The following is a 15,889-nucleotide window of genomic DNA, read 5'->3' as shown; positions in this document are numbered from 1 at the left end:
TAACCATTTCCTGGGTAGGCCTTCTCTGCTTCACAAGATGCATTAAGTTCCTGGGGGGCAGGAATCACAATATACTTTTTGGTATCTCTCAGTACAGCAATGATGATTCAATTTCAAAACAGTGAATCATAATACATTATACGAATAAAATGAAAGCTGCCCAAATATAGAATTTGGCCTTTATTTTAAAAAACATTAGAAAATATAGAGGAAGGTTAATTACTAACTTAAGTTAGTTTGTTGCAGAGAAGGATGTAAACTTGGAAGATGATTAGATAGGTGTTAGGTGCACATGAGAATAATTTTACTTGTGGTAAGTTCTTATTAAAATGATTAGCAGGTCATTATTACATATTTCCCAGGTCATGATATTTTCTACAGGAACATTTAGTTATCATGGTGAATATTACATAGTGGGTTCTGCAGAGAATTGCAGTGGTAACCTGTAACATTATATTGTAAGGTTTGGCATCTCAGTCAAAAGGAAAAAGGCACCCCAATCTGTTATCGCTAAAATATTATTTAAGGTGACAACAGAGCCTATGGGAGTAGGCTATTCTTTTCCTCAGCTAAAATTCCCTTGGCATCTACGTAGGTGTGATCCAGCACTCTTTTAAAACATAGCTGTCCTGTGAATTGACACAGCATTCTGCTCCAGGATTCTTAGCTAATACACTGAGTTTATCTGAAGTAAAAAAACAATGTGTTGCCTTAACAAACTCATATTCCATATTAACAAGGCCTCCTAAAAATACAAAGATCTAATCAAAAAGATTATTCGGAGATGTGAAGCAGGAATACAATATTACACCAATAGAGATAGTTGTTTTTACATCTGGCAGCATTTCAGTAACTTCAAATAGCTTCATGTATGTTCTTGGATACTCTAACTCTTGTACCATTTTCATTTTTGAGTTTCTCTTCCATAACCAGAGACTGAAAACTGTACTTCAAAGCAAAATGGAAAATACGTTAGAATCTCATCTTTACCAGTTCCGTAGCTTTGGGTAAGGTATTTAACTTCTCTGAGCCAGTTTTTAATTTACAAAATGGGGATAATGATGTGTTTTGTAGAATTGCTGTGAAAATTATTAACATATGCAAAATAACTAACACAGTGTTTGTTATATACTGGGTGTGCGATTATTATTGTAATGTTAGTTGATTGGGTTTTTTTTTATGTATCATACTGAGTAATGAAAGTCACATTCAATAGAACATTTACTATCCTGGTGCAAAATACTTAAAATATCACACTAACAATCTTAATTTCTGATGATCTCATAAAATCCAAAGATGCAATTACTGTTGTCATATGATCTTTAATAAATGGAATAATGCACCATTTTACAGCAAGCCTTTTTTAAACCTAAAGAACTGTCTTAAAATCTCCTTCTCCAATGTATCTGTATCAATACAATATTTTTTATTTAGGTTTACAGATATCAAAGCATTTACTTACAATTATTCATAGAAAACTCTTTAGTGGCTTAATGTCAGCTTTCATAGTGGCATCCATAGATAATACAAAAGAAAAGTGATTTGCTTTATTTCATACACTGATCAAACACAACTTATACAGCATAGCAAGGTCTCAGACAGCTTATACAAAAGCAAAATAACTGAAATTATTCATAAATTTGTATGATATTCTATCTGTAATGTAAGAGCAAAACACGCCAACAAAAGATACCCGTTAACAAGGAAGAGGGTTCTGAGGAACTGACAATATTTTTCAGCCTTTCTTATTCCAGAAAAGCATCCTCAGAAATGAATACTCTGTAGCTTATGTTTCTCCTGTCCATTCAGAAAAAGCATGGCAGCTACACATCCCTATATTTTGGCTACTAAACACCCTAAATTAGTGTATTTTACAATTATCCACGTAGCTTTACTTGAAAAATTATCAACCAAAAATGAAGGATGATTCCAGCTTATACAAACACTTATACAATGTAATCTCCATGGAAACATGATGACAACGCATACAAAAACTGTTTAAATAAATAAATGTGACCAGAAAAAGCCACTGAAGCCAAGCAATTCAATGTTAAACCAGGGCCTTTCTTTGAATTGAATCTTTCAGTGATTTAGTTTCCTTATTGTTAAGCTTCTTTAAAAATATGTATCCCTATCATACTTACGAGAATTCATAATAAGGTAGAGATCCTGGGACAAGAGACTTGTTACAAATAACTTCGCTGCTGGGATTAAGTATATAGTATACCAATTTGGAGCTTGAACTTGTCTGATCTTAAGAAAATTCCATTTGGATCTGACAATGTGATAAATAGGTTACCATAGGCTACCTTCTTAAAACCGTCCAAGTTATTACTAAAGCTATAAACACATTAGTTAATTTTGAGAAGATAGTTTTATAATGTTAAATTACCTTCTGAGAAAATTTTATATCAGAGAAACGACTAAGTTCTCCCATTTAAAAATATAAGAAAATGAAACTATTTGTCCCATCATGTATAACCATTTGACCAAAGAACAGAAATGGTATAAAGATGGTGCTTTAACTCTTAAGACCCAAATATGCTGCAGCATGTAGCCAATTAGTTGAATCATTTTCTTCTACTCAGTAATTATAAAACTGGGCAAGTTTTTATGATTAATGAAATCTTATATGTCTATGTGAATTAAGTCAAATTACAAGATGAAACATTAAATGAACTGTGTGGGCAACAAACACTAAATATTAAACTGGATCTAATTGCTTGTTTACTACCAATTGAAGTTTTTCAATGTGCAAATGAATGAAAGGGGCCCTGAGTTTTTAAGTAATATTATGTCTATACAGTGAGTCTAAAACATGATGTTTCTGAAATCTAAAAGGACAAATAAAATGGAAAACACCCCACAATACCTTTTAAAACAAAAAAAAGTGGTAGTTTAAAATAGTTATTTGCTTAAAAAATCAATTATAAACTGGATGCCCTAATGTAATTTTTAAAGATTCCTTCTCTTTTACCTAGATTTTAAAATATGGGTTTCAAATTAAATTTTAAAAATGACTGTCACATGTTTAATAGTAACATTACAAACATCACAGTAATAACAGAATTGAAATTTTCAAGATATGATAGATTTATTTGGGGCATAATTTTAATACACAGCATAAATTCTTAAGTATTTGTTTCAAATGTATCAGCCATAAGATAAAATCCTAAATTTTTCTTTATATGCACAAACACTCAACTTGAACCAGTCACTTACAAATTCAATGGAAATTGTTATAGTCTAGTCTATGTTGCAAAACAATGGTAAGTATTTCAAAAGTGGTCTGCAAAAATGTTCATAGATAATACCTGATTATTGTAGAGTTTGCTTTTGAAAGTTAATGTTGCACTTTGTGTCTAATATTTGATACAAAGGAATATGTAAAACATACATATATGTTTTATGTGGCTTAATTATAATGGTAAGCTTGCTTTAATATAGGTTAAAATTTTTTAATGGCAAAATGATATACAGTTCTGTATGCATGGCTTTTTAGTTATAACTAATTAGAAGATAAAATCGTTAAACTTCACAATTTAATAGAAAATATTAGATGATATAAAACTGAAGTTAAGTGATTTGCTGACAATCTGATGGTTGAATCTCTTGTCAAATGGTAACATTTTAATTCTCAATTCTATCCTACTGAATTATTAACTGGAGTAATGAATTTGAATATAAGATATCATTTTAGGTGTTCTTAAAAATAAAGTTATTAAAATAGGAGTGAGGAGAAAATACTAAAGGAACCAAAGCAATTTTGTCTGAAGAACTGAGACTTAGATGTTAAGTGAGAAGCCTGAAGCATATTGAAGAATAACAATGTTAAAGAGGATAGTCAACCGCTCTTTTTTTACTACTGGATAAGGGAAATGGATATAAAATGAAAACAGGAGGGAAGCAGCACAGATATGAAGAAAACTTTCCTGGCACAGAAGATTGCAAGTCAGATAACTAAGGAACACAGTACGTCAGACACAAACTAAGAGGTGATTGAAGGAAAGTAATGTTTAGGTGTACCAGACTACCCTGGGACTTCCTTTCTTATATGATAGTTTAATCTGGGAAACTGTAGAAAAGCCTTCTTTTCACAATAACATTTGCGTAACAGGCACAAACCATGATTTGCCATATTTACTTAAGGAATACATTTAGGAGCGGGTCATGCAAGGTAGTTTTGGCTAAAGTTTACATAGTTCAGAATCTAAATGTTGAAATACAATTTTATCTGAAGAGCAAAGTGACAGTAAAAGGTATGAATATGTAGAAATATCCTAGTCTGAAAAAGACTCCTGGGGTATATGTAGAAATGTTACACACTTTCTAAAATAACTGGTCTAGACAATCAACTAAGGTGTATGTACAGATTGTAACTTTTGTTTAACGAGTTAGTTTGAAAGATAATGTAATATGTAAAGCAATCTGTGAAGTTATGTAATAATCTGCATTTAACTGGTTACAAGTTCAACATATTTATAAAAAGTTGTATATAAATGTAAGTTATCTCAAGTTCTAGGAACTAACCACCTCCAATGAAATATTCATTACCATAAATATGAGAAAAGAAACAAAAAGTTTATTGAAATATTTTTCCATTTTAAATGACTTTGGAGAGAGAGGTTTACAGAGAATGAAAAATTCAGTGAATAGCTACAGCCAACCAGGTATTCCATTTGGCTTTAGAAGCCAAATTTAAAAATATTTTCAATAAAAATACTTGCCAAATTTTGTGATAATTTCCATTGAAACATATACTTACTTGAGTGCTCCTACCTGTCTTTTAATTATTTTCACATTCAGAACCAACATACACTTTCTGGAACATGTAGATACATGAAAGGAAGCTATACAAATTGCGTTATCAAAAGGGCATTATCCTGTATACTTCCTACATTCTCCTCAATTAGTTCCCTAGATTACAACATTTTCTAAAGTCACTAAAAGCAGAAATTTTCAAGATGGAGTCAAAGGATTGATGAGACATAAAATCCATGTTAAATTAATTCCTCCAAATCAAGCATGGAATCAATTTAGGAAAAAGTCTTTGTTCCCATAAGCCACCTTCACTTTTCCCTTAAAATTTACTTTTCCTTAGCTTTTCAATATAAGAATGTTAGGAGTGAAGATAAGTGATATGGTTTTAAGGTTCATGATGGCAGAGGTGGGATTGAATTTTGTCTTGAATTAGTAATTATTTCTCAAGCAACATTCAATACAGATATGTCTACACATCTTCATATGGTTGCCTAACTTTTAATGTCATTTAGATATCTGGTTTGGCTTACAGAGAAGTCACAACTGGGGCCGCTTGAGTGGCTCAGTTGGTTAAGAGTTGGCTTAAGAGCGCGAGCTCTGAGCAACAGGGCCGCCGGTTCGATTCCCACATGGGCCACTGACACTGCGCCCAAGCTGAGCTATTGTTGAGCTGCCAACAGGTGGCAGGATGGCTCAGCTAGTGTAACAACAAGATTGCCTGTTTGATGGTGGGCTACCCCCACCTACATCTAAGACTGAACTCGGCACTTTGAGTTAAGCTGCCGCCCAGATGGCTCAGTGGATAGAGCATGCACTCTTAACAACAAGGCTGCTAATTCACCTCCCACATGGAATGGTGGCTACACCTGCAACTAAGATTGAACACAGCACCTTGAGCTTAGCAGCCACAAGCTGCCAATGGGAAGCCAGATGGTGACTGGCACCCTCCACAAGGAAGACTGAAGAACAACAACTTGGCTGGTCCCCTTCCCCAATTCCCCAACACTGTTCCCCTCCCCCAACTCCCCAATAAAATCTTTAAAAGAAGTCACAATTGTGCTGGAGAATAATGACTAAATTTCTTTAAAATGTCAGTATATTATACATCCTGTCATACAGAGCATAGGCAGTGTAGCATGGATGAAGTGGAGAAAGGCAAACCTAGGTTAAAATCCCAGCTTTGTTTATTACTAGATGTGGACTTTGGGCAAATTACTGAGTTTCTCTTAGCTTCAGTTTACTCATCTGTAAAGGGGGAATAGTACCTATAATCCTTATATGGTTGTTACGAGGGCTAAAAGAGACAGTGAACATATATCCCAGCATTCAATATGCAACAAATGATCAATTAGTATTATTTCACTCCTGCATCTTTCCAGAACTTTTACACCAATATCAGGGCTTTTTATACCCCCCAATTATTCATTTAAAAAGGGGGAACATTTTTAGGAATTATAATTAAATCACTTTTGTCTACAAACAATTCAAATCAGGTTCTTTCAATTATTAATATTTAGTTCTGGTAAACAATTAGGATAGTTAAAGGAATTAATATTAGACTTTGATTGACTATTATAAAGCTTGTAATACTATCTTACGAAATGAATTTAACATTTTTCCATTGGATGGACTTTTATTCAAAAGGATTCAAATGCTTTTCTATATGTGAAATGTTGTATAGCAGTTAAATATTAGCTTTAAGAAACATTTATTATTAGATGAATAAAATTAGCGAATAAGTGTTTTAAGTAATTTTGCTTACTTGTATATTATAAACAGAGTCTAAAAGTAAATCAGTCTGATGTGCAATTCAATTTAAATTTTATTAAAATGATCTACAATTTCCACTTCTACTTTTTCAAGAGTCTACTTAAAAAACTGGGGAAATTATTTGTTTTCAACATGCTTGCATGAAATGGGAATCTACTGTATAAGGAGTTCTTTTAGTTTGTATATTAATTTTTGCAAGTATCTTATTATTAAATATGAAAAAATGCTGGAAAACTTAAAATCAACTGGCCCAACCACAAGGTATAGTAGAATGTAAGATAATTATTCTTCTGTCAGGGAGAGAGGTCAGTTAGACCTCAAATGGTCACTTACCCTCAATGCTTCCAATTGGAGAAGGACTATAATTTATTTTGACTCAAGGATGTCCTATAAAACAAAGGTTTGAAAATACTATCCTGAAATGTGGTTGAAAGACATTTAAAGGCAAGGGAACTACCGTATTTGCCGGCGTATAAGACGATTTTTTGGCCCTGAAAAATATGCCTCCAAGTGGGGGGTCGTCTTATACGCCAGGCACACTTCAGATAGACTGCCCATAGTGCTTGCCCCGTGCCATAGTGGCCTCCCGATGCCCGCCCACTTCATTCCCATACCGTTCAGGCATCAGCAGCGCTGCTGGGTGTATGCTCGGCTGTTATGCGATTTTGCTGTTATGCGATTTTACCACACTCGCAAAATCGCACACAGCCGACCATATAACAAACTCTGTATTTTGAGTGGAAATGTTAGGGGGTCATCTTATATGCCGAGTCGTCTTATACGCCGGCAAATACGGTAAGTGAAAATTTATTGGGAAAGATATAAATAATTTGTTACATAGATAAAAGAACAACTAAACGGAAAAAATTTTATGCGAGAAGACTAAAAAATATCCTAAGGGTGTGAATCAAGATAAGGGAAAATAAAACATAAAAGGTAGAAATCCTGGGCACTAGTAAAATAATCAATTGTAAGAATTCAAAACTGTGTTCAGCAATTCAGCTGAATAAATGGTAAGTGTTGTAATATCTAACTCTAAGATCACAGCAGATAAAAAACAAGAGAATGCTTATATATATGTCATAAGTATTTTGGACAGCAAATTGAAAAATTTGTGTTGTTTTTAGCTAAATGATGAAGCTAGAGAAATATGAGTGAGAAAAGATTGTTCGGGGGATTTTTGTTTCCTCTTAGCTTTTTATGTCCCAGAGAAATCTTAGAACTTAATTAGATAAGGTGTACTAAGTACTCGGAGAATCTGTAAAAAATAAGTGACAGTATCACTGTTTGCAAATTGATAGAAAGTAATTTGTGCTTATTAAAAAAAGTCCCTTATTTGACATAAAGTGCTTTATTTAAAAAAAACAAACATGCAGAAGTTGTTTTAGAGACAATTGTCAGTAATGAAAGTAGGAAAGAAGCTTTAAAACAGTATGATTTGAATGATACATAACATCTTATCACTAAAAGGTATATTTGAATATAATGTAAATAATAAATGCTGCTCACATATCAGAGATCATGTGAAAATTTGGCAAAAGGAGAAATTATGAAAATAGGATTAGTGAAAAAACACGCACTTTTGAAAAGAGAGAGTAAGTCTCAGTCTGCTCAAAAATGATAGGTTTGGCAGCACTCCTTCGACAGGGATTTGACATGCCAATTGAATGATTTTTTTCCACACAGTGTTTGAGGTCACGGGAAGAGGAATCATTTGCAGACAGTCACCAGGCTTTGCTTGGGAAGAGGATAAAAAGATACTACAGGTTCAAAACTAGGAATCACTTTTGAAGTTATTTTAAACAGGAAATGTAATTTTATTTGAGTCAAAGATGGCCTATTCAGAGAATGAAGGATATAACACTATATTGTCTTAACCACCTACCTACTTAAAGATTCCATATAAGTATAGCTCTATAAGTTTTCTGATAAAAATGTGCTTCTTAAATAAATGAAAATGAAACATAACATACATATAAAAATAAAATAAAATGGAAAAAGGCTAATATTTGACTTCCTCTACTTTGTTCTATGCTCTCTTATGAACTTCCAAAACCCGAACCAAATATGTTTATTAAAATGCCTGGAAGGAAAAGTTTAGAATTTGGAAGGTTAAAAGAAATAGCATTTCAAAATAGGTTTTGGTAGTTCCTTTTTTAGAGCCCTTTGAGACAATGTTTCTGCATTCTCCATAAGGAGAAAGAAAGCAAGAAATCAGGTAGCTGCTTTCTCCTCTGCAAAATCCACTGTCTTTGAACAGACTTGCCGAAAGTATAGGGGATAGAGAGAAAAAATGTTCATATTATGGAAGAATGTGTGCTCGGTAGGAAGAGAGCTTACAAGAAAGCTTATTTGTGGCCTATGGACTATTGCACATTCAAACAAAAGACAAGAGAAAAGAATGTCCAACAGACAATATGTTCAGGAACGTATCAACATATAAACTAGCTTGTGCCCAGAAAAAAAACATGGATACCAGATACCACTGCTGTCAAACCTGTCTTAATTTGCTTCTGTTTTAATGACCTTTAGAAACTGCTTCAAACTGATTATCAGCAATACATTGTTTTTGCTTTTTTTTCTTAAAAAAATATTTTGAGACCACTTTTGATACACACATATAATTCTGTGGTCATAACAGACAAATATAACTTTAGCGAGACTAAACAAAAGTGCAAAACTTAAAAAAACAAAATTAAAAATATGGAAGCATAAGCTAAATTTTTCTGCATAGCTGAAATCTATTTAAAGCAAGTCTTTGTTGCAGGGGTGGGGGTGGGGGGTACTGACAGGAGGATAAAGCAGATTTTTTTTTCCAATGTCTTCTGCATGTTTAAATGATGCAAAAAATAATTTCACTCCATAGGCTTTAAAACATTTCACAGACAGTTCATTCCTATATCTTTAGACACCATAGTTGTGGCAGTACCTCCTTCTGCAAGGTAAACAGCGGTGCTAGATTTGGAATGAACTGCCCTGTCACTGCCATTGTTGTTGACCTCACAGTCCAGTGGTTCAGTGGAGATAACCCAGGTGGAGGGGCGCCACCGCTTAAGAGAATAGGGAGTTTTCACACGTTTCTTGATCTTTTCACCAGATCCTGATTTGCCATCTTGTGTTGACTCACCTACTGAAAATAAAAGTACAGAAAAATGAAATATGTACAAAGAAACTATTTAAAAGTAAAACATTAGGGTTGTAACTTGAAAACAGAACAAATTAATGTCTGTAGGAGATGCTAATGGACATTTCTTGAAATTCATGATGCCAGGCAATATTTTTCTAGCCAAAACTTAACCAACTTATTTTTGAGACCCTTTATGCCCAAAGTTTTTATAGCTGGTTGAATTATTCTATAGGACGAAGGAGGAAATATTTTAAAAACCACAAAAAAAGAAAAACAGGGGAAATTCAAAGTTCTTAGCTGTATTCTCAAATCCTTTGGTTACTAGTAGCAATCCTAACTTGGTAAAAGGCATTTAATCATTTTATTTAATGCTCAAAGTGGATCAAATTATAAAGGCACTTGGCATATGATATCGTATAGAACAGTGTCATAAATACCAGAATGCAAATTTTCTGGTAATTCCCCCTTCCCATACCTGACAAGACATTTTACTGATATGGATCCCAGCCACAGGGTATGTCAAGTGGTCTGTAATACAAACCACTCAAGCAAGGGGCTAGATTCTACTAATTGATTTCTGAGAGCTGAATCCCTTCAGCCCATTTTGTAGTCTTTGACAACAACCATAAAACATAACTTTGTATTTCTTCATAAGTGTTGTCTGTCCAAGAGAGAAATCATTTTGTATAATGATGGCTGTTAAAGATTTTGGTGAGCTCTTCTGTCTTGTGTTATAATCCCTTTAGGGCCACAAACCAAGTATCAAGTTATTTAAGTTGTTATGGGGTCCACAACACAATGCTATAGGCATGTTGGAGACTCAACACATACTCTTGAAAAGGATGACACTAAAAAACCAAGAAGAATTTAATAGTTTCTTTATAGTGAGTTTACTGAATTTCCTCTGGACTTTCAAGATTAAGTCTGATAAAATCTAAACGTGTATATAATAGATAGTAATATCTTCCACAAACTGTTTCAAAAGTTATATTGGCATCATTTTACTTGGAGCTTTTAAACTGGTAAATATTTATTTAATCTTAACCATTCATAGCAAATAAGTGAGTTGCGTTATAAACTAGTAGCTACATAAGGCACATATTAAATTGGTAATTATTCTATTGTGACACTGACTTTTTAATTATCAAAAACAAAAAAATTACTTTTTCCTTTACAATAGTCTAATTAATTTTGAGCTCTAGCCAAATGGCTTATTTTATTTCTAAAAGCAGTAAAAGTAAATAATTGCTAGTTAAAACAATCTGATTCTATCTAAGTAGTTACTTAAATGGTCCCAAAAGACAAGCAGGAGAGATTACATGATCCTTCCACTTACACTGCAAACTGCTGCCATCAAGGATATTTGTGGCTGAAAGATCCAAAGAATTAGGCCTCTGTGCTCTTCTGGGCTTTGATGGTCCAGGATCTGCTACTGTGCTTGGAACACCCTGTGTAAGAATGTCTTGCTCTGAACATGGGTTACTGTTGTTGTTATTGGAATTAGTTCGGCCACCTTCCAGTGGCCGTTCCCTCCTGTCCACTAGACGATCCAGAACACCTTCATCATGGCCAGCCTGTTGCTCTCGCCTCAATAAAGGTTCATGCTCATCAGGACTGGAATTAATATTCAGCCTGGTGTCCTCACCAATGAATTGATTCTGCAGCATTTCTTGGGCCCTGTGTGCCACTGTGTTGGCTGTCTGGCCAGATGGTACCGCCCCATTGGCATACTGGGTAGTGGCAGAGTGGGAATTAACGTTGTGGCTTCTACCTGCCACACCATTCATGGTGACAGTCACCACATGAGGTTCTGCAGCATTGATTGTATTCATCTTGGCAACTCCAGTTTCTACTTGTTTCAAGTTTGATTTGTGCTTGCTCCCAAATTTCAACCGGGGCTCCTTTGTTGAATTTTTGGTGTTTAAAGGCAAACTTGTAGGTCTCTTAGGAAGGTTCTGTTGCTTGGGGAGAGGATAGATCTGAGTGGGTGGGACATCAGGAATTAAACATGCTTGGCCATTGGCAGCCTGTGTGAAGTCCTGCTGTCCAGTCACTTCTACTGCAAGCTTTATGAGTGGGTAGAGCAAACTAGAACTGGTGCTGCTCAGAGGGTCTGGCCCACTGAACTGTTTGAGAGAATGCTCCATGAGATTCTCATCAGAACTTTCCTTGAGATTCTTATCAACTTCTTTTGGGTCTAGCTTATTGGTCTCCAAGTCTTCTTCTGTCAGCTGCAAGCAGACAGGGGTTGGCCCAATTGGCTGTGAAACATTTGTGGCATGAAGAGTTGTTTCATCTGGGTATGGTATCTCAGCTATAGTGGTCATGCCGGTGCTTGGAGTGAGGCCAGTGGTGTTTGTGGTGGTTGTGTTGGTGGACAGGCTGGTGACGCTTGTTTCAGGGCTGGGGATTCGAGCTTGTGCTTGCTGTCGTTCATAGTTAATTGAGTTTCGGTTCTTTTCCCCTGTAGTCAAAGGTGTGCTGGACATTGAATGCTCAGAGGAAATATTCTTCACAATGCTGTCAGTGTGATGGATAGAGTCTTCAATGTATGAAGAAGAAGAATAATCTGGATAAGGGCCAATCTTTGGCACACGCCTATTATGGGTCAGGTTGCTTAAAGAAAGAAAAAAGTGCCACATTGAGAATGTACATTTATGATCATCTGACTCTCCAAGTTTAACACCTCTGATTTTAAAGTACAAACTGCTTTTTATGTTATTCCTAACCCACATCATTCTAAAGATTATTTAAAAATTCTAATCAAATAATCAAGTATCAATTAATAGCTTACTTAATGCTAGTTATATTTTAACTACTGATTTAAGCCTACTGAAAAACCTACATGGATCTAGATATGATTTTTATAGATGTTCATTATTTTGGTTTACAAGAGTTAATTAAAAGTCTCCCTAATAGTTTTATAACATTACCAAATATATCTTTATGAATTGTATACTTGCACAATCATAAAAAGTTTCATGAGAGGAGGAACCACATGGCATATGTTTCTTTTGTAGTCTCATAATTCTAGATACGTTATGGCTACTCAACCAATATGTTACCAATTAGGTTCCAATGGCCAAATGGTAAAAAGAACATAAGCTTTTAGGTTGTTCCGAAGTGCTTCCAAGAAGAGGCATAGTCTAGCAATGGAATACATCTTCCTGGGGTATAAATTGAGCCACATCAATGAAAGTCCTAGAGCCTAAAGTATAAGGCAAAATGTGACACTCAGATAAAGGATCAGATTCAGAAATGTTCTCCAGTTACCAAAAGGGTTTTTCACAGTCATCGTCACACCTTGAGAGTGATGGTTCTTGAACATCATACTATAATATATTTATGTTATTTAACATAAAAATCAGGGGTAGCTTTAATTAAAACAATCAAATTAAACATTGGGAACATTAATAGATACAAGTACTATAGAAGAAAAGCAGCAGTTAAGGGAGCAATGCTACAAAGAAAGGTATGAAGGGAATGACAGGAAGTAGAGGAAGTAAAAGGCTGTTGTACTGCACAAGAAAAGGAAGTTTAGAACGTCTGAAGGGTAAGATTCAATACAATGGAGCCGAGACTGGAATGACTATGGCATGAATTATGATTCAGGGGGAACTATTAAAAAGTGACTGGACATGAGACGAAGCATGTAAGGGGTAGAGCTGAAGAACACACAAGGCAAAAAATGGCCAAAGCAAGAGGGAGCATCAAGAGTTTCTTCTCACCATACAAAAAAAGTTCAAAAGCCCTTAAAGTAAAACTAGCTGACTCTTGAGAGAGGTACAAATAGCATACTAGAGCACACAGAAAATATAGAGATGAGATGGAAGCAGAAGAGTATCCTTAGGTATATGTAAAGTGAGAAAATTTATATTTACACTTGCAATCTCTACCTTCTTGACTTGCTGATATATAAAACATCAGTGTTTATATGCTGCAGTCAACTCATCCTAAACATAAGTAGTGCAAACCCAATTTGGGGCCTATAGTGCATAGTACAAATTGCTCTTAGAAATTGGAACAATCAAAAATAACACAGAAAATGATTCAAGAATCAAGTGTATTTTTATCTGAATTTTCTCTGGTAACTTTTTCCTGGATGCATTTCTGAAAATTTTTAACATGTATTATTAGATAAAATGACAAATTTATGGGAAGACTTTTCCCCCAAAACATGGAACAAAGAAACACAGGTGATACAATCTAAAAGTTCCAAATTTTAGGAATTTTGTTTTTAAAGCCTTTTTATTTAGAACCCCAAGTCATAGTTCTAACAAAGAAATGTCTCATAAAATAATTCTCATAATGGGATGGAAACACCTTATGAATTGCTCTCATGTAAAAACAGTAGTAGTACATTCTGTAAGAGAGAGCATTGGCTAGGAAGCCTGGAAATAGTCTCTCCAGTGAAACACTGGTTAGGCGACTTCAGCGTTCCATTTCCTTTTAAAAAGCAAACAAACAAAAAGCAGGGGAAGGAATAATTACAACAAAAGATAAACAAGACAAAATATGTGTAAAAGTGCTTGTACACTTTTGGAACTATGAAAATGTCTTACCTTTATTATTGTAGAAAAATTGGAGCATTAACAGAGAAAGGCTAATCTCTTTTACTATATCTTTAGATATAAAAAAACACAGTTTATATGCTGCACTTATACCAAACAAAAATCTTCAGTAAAAGAATGCGAATATTGAAAGAAAAATTACAGTATCAGATTGGATGAGTTAATCATTGTACTACTAGACTGGTTTAACAGTATTTATTTCCTGTTCTCTGTTCGGTCAATTTTCAATACTGACTAATGGATGCCCAACCCCGCTGGGTCTTACCGCTCATTCTGCATAGCAGTAGACATTGGGTTGACTGTTGGGCTCACAGATTTGTTTCTTTCCCATATCATCATAAGTTCAGCCATCCTCTCCTCAGCACACTGTGCAGTAAGCCGAGCCTCTGCATCCTGGTCCCAACAGTCTTCGATTGTCTCCTTGAGCGACCTCACTGCCTATAATAAAGTACAAGTCAAACAGTGTATCTTTAAAAAAAAAAAAAGTATTGTGTTTTTTAGTGACATGAAGTAAAAGAAAAATCCATTTTCTTTAACACATATTTTACATAGCTGCAATAAAATATTTTAGACTTTAGAGATTTGGAAAGGGTCACATTTCTCAAAAGGTGAGGAGCAAGTAAGCAAGCAAGCTTTAACTCATTGAAGAATTATGCAAAAAAGCAAGCAGTTGTAATAAGTTATATATGGTTCTTCAAGGCCACAGGTTTAAGTCATTGTTGACCTACCACACTGCTATTTCAATCAGTAGCCACTAATGATCCACTTCAAAAATAATATTTGAGTTTGATGTAATTTTGGCACCAGGTTATCTTCAATCTCTAGGCAAGCTTTTTCTCTTTTACTCCTAGAAGAGTACTTCATTCCAACCATAAAATTTAAAGGCTTGGTATTTCCTTTTTCTTTAAACTAGTTTCAATAAGAGTATCAAAAACAATCCCATTTTGATATATATATATATATATATTCATTCATTCATTCATATATATATCAGCAATTAACAATAGCCTCCCTTTTGGGGAAAGTTGGTTTAAACTCCCTTTTAAAAGACAGATTTTCAGATTTTGTACACTTTGATGGACTGTCATCGATAGCACTTCCAGACTTGTTTTTGGGATTTGTTTTTATTAAGCTTCAAGCTTTTCACCTGCTCTAACAGTCACACTTCTTGTGCCTTTAAAACATTTTCAAAAAAGTAAAGCTAGAGTTGCCAGATTTAACAAATAAAAATATAGGATACCACTTAATTTGAATTTCAGATAACTGACAAATCATTTTTTTAGTATATTTCATGTAATACTTAATCTGAGTATTTTACCTGGCAAGACTACTTTAAGCCAAAATCCTTGTAAGCAATCTTGGCAACATTTTTAATGTTTCCTAATAATTTGTGTTCTGTAAAAACAAATCTGAACCTTGAACCTGCAGGAAATTTGATACTGTTCTTTCTGGGGATATGCTCGCTGCATACCTGCACCATGGCCCACCCTTCACACCATCTTTCCCGCTCTCTTGGCTCTTCTGAACTGCCTGCCTGGGAGCAGTACTGCTGGTACCCCAATTCTGGTCAGAGCACAGATCAAAGAGTACCTCTTTTAAGGCTGTACTTTACACTGAAGTTTGAAATCTATTTTACTAAATGTCCCAGGCTCTTACTGTT

At 34.6% G+C, this 15,889-nt stretch overlaps 1 protein-coding gene across 1 annotated transcript in view; it reads right to left on the bottom strand.

Annotated features, from left to right (window-relative positions):
- Positions 1–7,651: 7,651 nt before the first annotated feature.
- The window catches only part of BMPR2 (bone morphogenetic protein receptor type 2), a 149,575-nt gene continuing 141,337 nt past the window's right edge, over positions 7,652–15,889 (bottom strand). Inside the window, exons 12-14 of the mRNA XM_019635710.1 lie at positions 14,495–14,667; positions 10,995–12,274; positions 7,652–9,661 (exon numbers count right to left, since the gene is read on the bottom strand). Coding sequence (XP_019491255.1) covers positions 9,411–9,661; positions 10,995–12,274; positions 14,495–14,667 — 1,704 coding nt within the window. The 3' untranslated portion in view covers positions 7,652–9,410. The remainder of the gene's footprint in view (positions 9,662–10,994; positions 12,275–14,494; positions 14,668–15,889) is intronic.

The sequence above is a fragment of the Hipposideros armiger genome, unplaced genomic scaffold, assembly GCF_001890085.2.
Source record: "Hipposideros armiger isolate ML-2016 unplaced genomic scaffold, ASM189008v1 scaffold_23, whole genome shotgun sequence".
NCBI classification, from domain to species: domain Eukaryota; kingdom Metazoa; phylum Chordata; class Mammalia; order Chiroptera; family Hipposideridae; genus Hipposideros; species Hipposideros armiger.
Note: the sequence above shows the minus strand (reverse complement) of the source record. Positions and strands in the feature narration are given on the sequence as shown.